General features: G+C 45.7%; 2 protein-coding genes across 2 annotated transcripts; both read right to left on the bottom strand.

Moving 5' to 3' along the window:
- Positions 1 to 187: 187 nt before the first annotated feature.
- Positions 188 to 3,446, bottom strand: CUNH11orf42 (chromosome unknown C11orf42 homolog). The gene is made up of 3 exons (XM_055597381.1): positions 3,375 to 3,446; positions 580 to 1,381; positions 188 to 321 (listed from the first exon to the last, which is right to left on the bottom strand). Exons 1-3 carry the CDS (start codon positions 3,444 to 3,446, stop codon positions 188 to 190), a joined length of 1,008 nt encoding a protein of 335 aa, XP_055453356.1.
- Positions 3,447 to 8,359: 4,913 nt separating this feature from the next.
- Positions 8,360 to 9,382, bottom strand: LOC129669246 (olfactory receptor 52W1). The gene is given in 10 exon segments (XM_055597413.1): positions 8,360 to 8,489; positions 8,491 to 8,551; positions 8,554 to 8,640; positions 8,643 to 8,777; positions 8,780 to 8,829; positions 8,831 to 9,025; positions 9,027 to 9,153; positions 9,156 to 9,188; positions 9,191 to 9,301; positions 9,304 to 9,382. Coding segments are annotated over 10 exon segments (1,008 nt in total).
- Positions 9,383 to 9,587: the final 205 nt, after the last annotated feature.

Below are 9,587 nucleotides of genomic sequence, written 5' to 3'. Positions count from 1 at the left end.
TTACTGATAGGAGGTGAGAGGATTGATGATTACAGGGAAATGAAGACTCTTCATTTGTCTGGACCCTAGAAGGAAGAAGCACACAGGCCCAGGGTAGTTTGGGGGTGCAGCAGCTGATGTTTATTGGGGACCAGTATTTGTATGCCAGATCTTAGGGGCCTTGCCCCCTGCATCTCTTGTCTCAGCTTCATTCGTCGCTGTCGAACTCCGAGGACAGACCCTGCAGCAGGGGCAGGGACATGGAGTGCCGGTCGGGGTCCCCGGGGCCCCCACCCTGGGCTCCTGGTGGGGGGTTGCGGGGGCTGAAGAGCCAGTTCTCTGCTAGGGTTGGGGATAGTCACAGCTTGACTCATGCCCTGGTCTTCCTCCCTAGTCCCTCCCTCTGATTCTCCGTTACCCACCCTCCCCCTCCCGCTACCAGGGCCATGCTTCCACCTCACCCTCCCTGGGCTCCCTCAGTCCTCTATGAGGGTCTTGTACAAATTCTGGGCTGCTGAACCCATTCCTGGGTTATATTCCCTGCACCCTCTCTCTCCAATGGCCTTTCGCATCCCTCGTCTTCATTTCCTTTAGCAGTACCTGAAAGCATATAGGGGCCCCTCCTGAAGGGGTTCCGAGCCTTATAGGAGAATCTGGTGGGTCTGCTTTCTGGCCCTTCTTGGGGAGGTGGTGTAGGGGGGTCTGTGACGGGTGGAGATACATTGTCAGCAGCTTCAGGGGTGTCAGCAGGTACTGATGTGGGAGCCAGAGTTGATAAGATGCTAAGGCTAGGTCTAACCCAGGTGGCTCCTTGGGGCAATGGATCTTTGGTCAGAGACTTCTGTGGTCCCAGCACACCCTTGGGCTGCAGTGAAAACTTGAGGCAGGAGAAAGCAATAGGTAGTGACCGCTGTAACCGGAGCAGCTGGGGCTCACGGGCTGTAGGCAGTAGCCCTAGCTGCAGCCAGGTGCAGGAGAAGACCTGGTAGATGACGTAGATGCTGTGGGTGCTCCGGAGCCAGGGAAGATTCTGCTGTAGGCTCACCTGCCCTGGCGGTAGCAGCAGGAAGGCAACCTTCTTGCGCAGACCTCCCATATGTAGGCGGATCCGGCAGGGCTGACCATCCAACATTCGCATTTCTTCATAGGCTATCTCAGCTCGGCCATTTGGTGAGTATTCTCGAGTGCAGTGGGCAAAGACACCCTCAGACCCTGCCTGTTCTAGAAGATTTGGTAGCAGCCCTACTGATTTCAGTGCCCTTCGGCCCTGTCGGCCTGGCAAAGCCAGGCGGGTGTGGGCTGGACGGGACTGTTTCACTAGCACGCCCAGTAGATCATAGTAGGCTGCATCCGAGAGGAAAGGTACTGCCACTACATTGGACCCCAAACGCTCCTCGATGACCTGCAGGTGGCCAGTTTACAAGTCAGGGGCTGAGTTAAGGTCAGAGGGTAAATTGTGTTGTCTAACCTGACCTTCCCACCACTTCACTGTTCAAGTACATTGCTACAGTATACACAGATCCACACTTGTTTCCTAGTTCCCTCCTATAGTAAAACCTGAGTATCTTATTTTGTGGCAAATTATGGCAGATATTTGGATACACGAAAGGAAGAGACTGTTTTTATCCTAATGTAGCTTGGGCTATTGGAGGAGACAAAAAATGTGAACAGTAGTTAGTTAAGTAAAGTAATAGCAGGATGTGGGCAAGGACAAGTGGGCAAAGACAAGCCTTTGTCTTTGATAGAAAGATGGTCAAAGAAATTTCCTAGGTGGCAATACTTGAGCTTTGAAGGAATTAACAGATTGGGCAGTAAGGCATTCCTGGCAGAAGGGGAAAAACCCCTGAACCTTCGAGTCATGCACATTCAGGAACACATAATTTCATTGCTTGCATTTAAGGTAGGAAAAGGAAAGGCACACAGGAAACTAGGATATGGGAAGTCATCAGTGTATGCCTTTTACAAATAACTGTTTTATTCTGAGGCCAATGGGAAGCCACTTGTAGGCCCTGGGTAGGAAGACGGGACCAGGAAGGAGAGAGCTGATTTTAATAGGCCTACAGCAGGGAAGAGATAACAGCAGGGAAGAGATAACTTAAGGCTGTTGCAGTAACTGCAAGCAAACACGATTTTAGTTCTTGAACTATAAATAAGGGGAACTAGCGGAAGTCACAGAACCAGTTCTCTTCATGGATGTGGAAAGAAGGACTCTTCAAAGGTCATGGCTAGGTGATGGTTTATATGGATACTATTAGTGAAAAATGGATACACAGATGTAGGCTTATAATGTCCAATCTGATGGCAGCAGTCAGTTACCTCATGTGCTTTCTACCCTAGCTACTATAAAGATAGTTTTTCGTGTGTGTGTGTGTGTGTGTGTGTGTGTGTGTGTGTGGTGAGAGAGAGAAAGAGAAAGGTTCCTAATCTTTGTATTGTTCTAGTATCCATTTAGGGTGTCTAGTTTCTTAGGTTTGTCCTTATTTCTTGTTTTTGTCTAAGTTTTGTGTGCTTGGTGATCAGTTCTAGAGAGTACCTGGGAACACGATAAGATTGTCTTTAGTAGTTTGTAACTTAGCTGTTACAGTTTTGACCCATTCAAAGTTTCATAAAGTTTCATTGGCTGAGCCTTCTGGCTCTCAGTTATGCTTGAGAGCACGGCCACACAAAAGTTCCAAGTTCTACATTTTATCCCCCAGATCCCACATATCTGTACTCCTACACTGAATTCACCCAATGACCCCTAAAACTGCTCTGCTCTTATTTTGTAGCAAAGCATGTTTTGAAGTGCTGGCCTCTAGTATTGAAAGAAAGAAATCAGGGCATTCAAAGGTGCCCCATTCTGCTTGAAGTTGCTGAGCTTACCCTGTGTATCTCTGCCTCAAGTTATTCACTGAGATAAGGAGAAAGGTTTTTTTTTTTTTTTTTTTTTTTCCCTCATTTCTATAGTGGAAGACTTCATTTATGTTTACTGTAATTTAGAAGATCTAGTGTAGGCACAGACTTCGGTGCCGTTGAAACCAGTTGCTCTTAATTTTGAGAATACCCTTTGCTCTTGTATTTCTGCCTCCCTTGCTTATGTGGTAAGCCTTTTCCCAAGTCACGGGAATTAATGCCACGAAGGTTGCTTTCAGTCTTGTGGATGCTGCTCTAAGATGATAGTTTAAATGTGGAAATAACACAGTTTTTTTCCTTTTTCCTTTTACGGATTTTGGTGTTCATCTTAAGTTAGTTACTGTTCATTCACCCATCATTCACTCATTCAAGTGGCTTTTATATGTCAATTGCCACTGCTACTATTGTCTTAAGATTTCCCACCTCTTCCTATACAAAAACCACTTAAGACCCAGCCTGGTCACACTTTGCCACTTCCTCCAGAGCATCCTTACTTTACCTACTTTATCCTTGATGAGGGCCCAAGTGGCATCTGCTTCATCCAGTGTTAGCAGGTGGGGGGTACTGACCAGCATGGCAGGGAGTGGGAGGGGTTGGGCAAGGTAGTGGCTGCTGCAGGGACCCCAAGCTGCCCAGGGCTAAAGGCCCACCTACCTTGGTCTGTGACCTACTTTAGCATGAGGTCATAGAGGTCCTGATGGATGATAGAGTCTTGGATACAGAGAGCACATACCTTTGCTAGCGTCATTGCAGCCTGTGAGTCATAATATTTACAGTTTTTTAATTTTGCTTTCCCGTTTCTTTCTTTTTATTACTCTTTGCCTTTTTATTTTTCCTTCTGTTCCTGCCCTGCCCTGCCTTGTCCTGTCCTATCCTGTCCTTGAACAGCATAGAGATGCTCCCCTCTTTCTTCACTCCTTTTTTCACTCTTTTTTTCTTTTACAGTCCTGCCTCATGGTCTTCTGCCTCAGCCTGGAGTGGTCATTCCAGTGCTTTGGGGGAGGGAAATGCAACACGTTCTGTCTGTCTCAGTCTCTCCTTATCTGTTGTTCTTGGTTTGAGTTTTTTTTTTTTTTTTTTTAAGGAAACAGGGTAGGACCACTTCTCTTTCTAACTCCTTTACTAGAGTAACTGCTGTCTAATTTAGGTGTAGTTTACTTCTCTTTGAGGTTTCATTGGGGTCCCGACGGACATGGAAGTATAGATCAAGGCTTGCACTGAAAAACAAATATGTAAAGAACAACAACGGTGCCAACAACAATAAAAACCCAGGAATTCTTAACCTGTAAATCACCTGGGAGATCTAAAATTGCTGATACCTATCTCCTAACAAATTCTGATTTAATTCATCTGGGGTATGCCTGGAATCCTAACTTTTAAAAGCTCCTTGATTGAAACCAGTTATTAATGACTGGGTTATAAATGCAGTAGAAAGCAGGTGTGTGTAGGAGGGTATTCGGCTGAGTGATGGTAACATGGAGAGTAAGATATAAATGGGATTATGTTTCCTTAGTAACTGGCAGGAATTTTCAGGAAGCCAGAATTACCCCGGTAAACATGAAGATTTTCTTATGCTCCATTCCTGTCGTAGGCTGATTTGTGTGGAGTAGTTTCCTTTCCCACTCCAGTTATTACTCATCTTCTCCCTTGTGTCTTTGTCCAGAGATCTCAGTGTTTTGTTGGAGAAGAATGACTCTTTAAAAGAAATCACTTTAGAATTTTTTAGTAATCATTTTCCTACTTCATACCTTGTCTGTACTGTTTTTGAGGTCCTCTGGGGTCTCTTGTCTAAGTGTTCTGTTTCAGCTTGACCTAGAGGCAAATGTTGTCCTGAACTGTCGTCTGAGCCAGCTTGAGGTGGCATGTGTGATGCCATACAGAGGGGTACTGCTGTGGTGGGAAATTGTTCTCAGGAAACCATTCCAAAAGGAGGTGCAGTTGGTCTCATGAGAAGGTACGTCTTCTCAGATAGTACTAATGCACAGGTGCCAGGTCTTTGAGCAGATGGTTGACAGACACTTGGTCCTGTTTCTAAGAGAGGAATTAATGTGAGATGCTTGAAACCTTCAGTACTAGGGGTCTATATCCGACACTGAATGTATTATCTTAGATGATCCTTTTAGGAATCTCTTGTTTTTGTTTTGTGTTTGTTTTTGAGACAGGGTCTCACTGTGTAATCAAGAATGGCTCTGAACTCATTATGTAGGTACAAGCTGGCCAGAACTTGAAGCCATCTTCCTGCCTTAGCCTTTGGGTTGGATGCTGGGATTATGAGTGCATCACTGTGCCCAGCTTCTTTTCTGGAGCAGGTATTGTTTCATTTTATAGTGAAGAAAAGGTCAGTAAAATTAATTAGCCAGCAACACACAGCAAGTGGTTCACAACATATCTAGGGTCCAGCTCTTATTACTGAACAGCAGCTCCTTTTGGTATTGCTTGCTCACTTCAGTGAAATGAGAGAAATACATGTGGCTTAGGAGAAGGAAGTGGGCAGGGTACAAGAGAAGCCACAACAGTCCCAAGTGAGAAACCCCAGGTTTCTTAAGACAGCTGAAACCAAGCTGCTTCTTTTTTGTGCCTATTTGGCAAGCTCCTCACACAATACCATCTTTGGTATTAGAGATGTAGTTTTTAATGTTTATGGGTGTTTTGCCTACATGTATGTCTGTGTATCATGTGTGTGTACCTGGTGCAAGTTGGGGCCAGAAGAGATCGTTGGATTCCTTCGGCTTCAAACATATCATTTTTTCAGTTAAATATATGAACATTTAAAATAAAGGCTATAAATAGGATCATGATTGTTGGGGTTAGGATTTGGGCCAAAGTTATGGAAAGAAATGTTTCTACAGAGATTATTTATTTTGAAAGTATAGGTGATGAGCTGTGGGCATATAGTTAATTCTCAGGTTATGAAGAATGAGGATATGCTGGCAAAGCTTTCTGAATAGACCATGTGGTAGTTATGTATGAAACATCAACAAAACACAAATGTGTTAGATTTTTGGCTTGAAGGAAAAACATTCTGAGCACACAGCTTTGAAACAAGCGACCTTGGGAGAACTGTGCACAGCTAAGAGTTGAAGGTGCCTTATCTTCCCCATGGTGGTATGGTAGCACTCATTGCTCATGTACATTGGTTGCACATGATTTCCCTTTCCATGTATCAGAGGGGAAAATGGTGTGTGTGTATGTATGTGTGACATGGGATCATCGCCCAGGAATTCCTTTATATTTCTTTATAATAATGTAATAAATATCCTACTGCCATACATGTTTGTTCATATCTCAGTTATTTTCTCAGAATAGATCGATCAAAGAGAAATCTCTTAAGAGAAGGAGAAGGCTATCTTGTGATACGTCAGAGTCTGTGTGTGCATACGCGTGTGTGGAGGAGCCAGAGCTGAAGTTGGGTGTCTTCCTCTGTCATTCTCCACCTTGTCTTTTGTGACAGCCTCTTGCTGAACATGGAGCTCACTGATGGGCTTCAGTGACCTACCTGTCTCCCCTTGGTCCTCCTTTTCAGTACTGGACTTCGAGATTTGTACCTGGATTTTATGTGGGTGCTGGGAATCTGAACGGAGGCCATCATGCTTCCAGGCAAGGATTTTTCCCACTGAGCCATCTCTTCCAGCTCTAGGACTAGAGTTTTGTTAGTTTTCTATAAAACCATTTTGTGGAGTGCTTTTAAACTTAGAACTGCATGAAAAAGATTAGTTTTGAGAATGACTGAACTCATAAATGATTGACTCAACCAGGGGTTCCCAACTTGGGGGTCATGACCCCATTTGCAAACCTTTTGTCTCTAAAGACATTTACATTACAATTCATAAGAGTAGCAAAATTACAGCTATGAAGTAGCCAGAGATAATTTTGTGGTTAAGGGTACCAAAACATGAAGAACTATTATTGACAGATAGCAGCATTAGGAAGGTTGTGAGAACCACTTTACCCAGTCAGATTCAGTGTGATCTTACTTGAAGTCATGCAGACAATTTTAGGTACCTCTTCCTGTTTTTAGGGCTCAAATGAGACCCTATTTGGCCCTACGAATGACAGTTGTCCTTCAGTTCTGAAGCTACCTCCTCTGTGTGGTGTCCCATGGTGCTTGGCCCAGCTCTGAGCAACCAGATGTGTTGTGCTTGCTTCAGGTCTCTGTAACTGCCCCAAGACTGTGGTTATGACTTTAATTTTCTCTGACCTTACAGCTTTGACTCCCTGTGTATTAAACATTCTTTCCATTGTCCAGCCTTAGCTGAAAATGAATTCCTCCATTGGGCAACACTGTGCCACTTCCTGTTTAATATCTCCGCTTGGGCAGCTGCACTAGCAGCATATTTCCATTTCGTCATATTGCACCAGTATCACATGCTGCTAGTGACAGTGAGCAGGACAGATAGGGATGCTGATGGGGGTTTTATTGAGGGATTTCACGTTCTTGGCTGAGGGTACAAAAAAGGTCAGGTTGACAAGTGATCATAATGACTTGACCTTTTAGATATCAGCTTTCTTTTTAGTTGGACCTTTGACTCTCAAAGTCACAGCCCCAGAGAAAGAAGTGGCTACAGTTTTGGGGGTCTTTGTTGGAACTGAGAGAAGATGAAGTAGTAATTACACACATGACCAAGAGAATTCTTTTTTTTATTATTAATTACAGTTTATTCACTTTGTATCCCCCCATAAGCCCCTCCCTCCTCCCCTCCCGGTCCCACCTTCCCTCCCCCTTCTTCACGCTTGCCCCTCCCCAAGTACACTGATAGGGGAGGTCCTCCTCTCCTTCCTTCTGATCCTAGTCTATCAGATCACCTCAGGAGTGGCTGCATTGTCATCTTCTGTGGCCTGGTAAGGCTGCTCCCCCATCAGGGGGAGGTGATCAAAGAGCAGGCCAATCAGATTATGTCAGAGGCAGTCCCTCTTCCCATTACTATGGAACCCACTTGGACACTAAACTGCCATGGGCTACATCTGTGCAGGGGTTCTAGGTCATCTCCATGAATAGTCTTTGGTTGGAGTATGAGTCGACCAAGAGAATTCTTTGGTTGGGAGTGTCTTCAGTGCCATATTCTGGCTTAATTGGCACTAGAGGATACATTTCTCAGATTTTTGCAATGTGGAGAGTAAGTTTGTGTACCAGCCTTTAGAATAGGCTGGAAATAGAATGTGACTGCAGGTACAGAGAGGGCTGCAACTCCAGCAAGTACCTGGACATGTAAGAAGCGTAGTAGGAGACTTGGGTTGAAATGATGGGGTGGAGGCTGGAAAGGGACATTCTGGACTAGACTAGCTCTAAGGATCTCAATTAGTTCCTTCATCTCCTTGCTATCTCTGCATGGTAATGTGTAGCCCCTGCCTTGCTTCCTTCAAGCAGACATGGATTGCTAGGCCAAAGTCTACAGGTACCAGTGCTATACATTCTAAGGGCTTCACAGCCAATACTCCTCAGAGCTTTATGCATGTATAGGACAGAGGTAGCATAACCCATATTCCCAGACTACAGGTTTTGCGCCAAGAGAGTCCTCCTACCCGGTTTACCCCAAGGCCCACTGTCCATTAAAATTGCTTTTTTTTTTTTTCTGAATTTGAACATTTGTAAGAGTCAGTCCCTGATCTGCTTGGTGTGGCCCCATAGATGAGGGGTTGAGGGCAGGTGGCAGCAGCAAATAGACGTTGGATAAAAGGGTGTAACTGGCTTTGGGGCACTGTGACAACCAAAGTGGTGTGTGATGTAGAAGAACAGTCCAGGCACGCAGAAAGCCAGGGCGACACAGATTGAGAACTCCATGTACCTAAGGCCTTTGCCCGGGCCTCCCGGGTAGGCAGCTGAAGCCCAGCATGGGCAGTGAGCCCGTGAGATCCAGCAGTGCCCGGAATATCTATAGCAGACACAGCCTGTGAAAGTGCTAGCCCTACAAGTTGATGACCCATGTGTTAAGCACCACTAGCTCTACGACTGCCACGTGCGCAGTAGGCGTGATGTATGATCTTGGCATGGAAATGCTCAACTCGTGCCACCAGCAGAGGAAAAGGCACTACAATAGCCACAGCTTTCAGTGTCAGTGCCAAGACTGCATAGCCCAAACAGGCTTTAGTAACCAAGATAGGGTAGTATAGTGGGCGCCCCGCTGCCACAGCGCAGTCACAGGCCATGGCCAAAAGTACCCGATTCCACAGCAGTCAGCGCACGTACGAAGAACAGCTGGCTTAGGCATGCAGTACATTGTGCAGGTCGGGGCCTGCGCCACAGCGCAGCCAGCAACCGTGGGGCTATAGCTGTGGCTAAGCCAGGTCAGTAGCTGCCAGTGTGGCCAGGGGTAGAAAATGGGCTGATGCAGCATAGAGTCTATTTGGATCACTGCCAGAAGTGTTGCATTGCCCAGGAGGGCCAGAAGATACATGGGCCCAGACACTAGTGTCAGCCAGCACTGGCCATCTCTAAGAAGAAGGCTGGGCATTGGAAGGTGAAGTCGGACTGTGGAGTTTCTGCCATCCTGTAATGATGAAGTTTGGATCTCATTGTTCCTGATGGTGAAAGGACAAGAGGAGGAGAGATTCTAGGGATGTCAGGGTGCCACAAACCCTTCCAAGGGCCTGGAGCATAATCTTTGCTTGGATTGATAATTATGTAGAATCTTTTGCTCCTGGTTACCCATGAGTGTTATAAGGAGAGCAGAGGCAGGATCTAGTAGAGAGGTTAAAGAAGTGGGTGACTGATATAGTGG

Source organism: Psammomys obesus, unplaced genomic scaffold, assembly GCF_907164565.1.
Source record: "Psammomys obesus unplaced genomic scaffold, mPsaObe1.curated_primary_1811, whole genome shotgun sequence".
NCBI classification, from domain to species: domain Eukaryota; kingdom Metazoa; phylum Chordata; class Mammalia; order Rodentia; family Muridae; genus Psammomys; species Psammomys obesus.
This window is presented reverse-complemented; position numbering and strand designations above follow the sequence as displayed.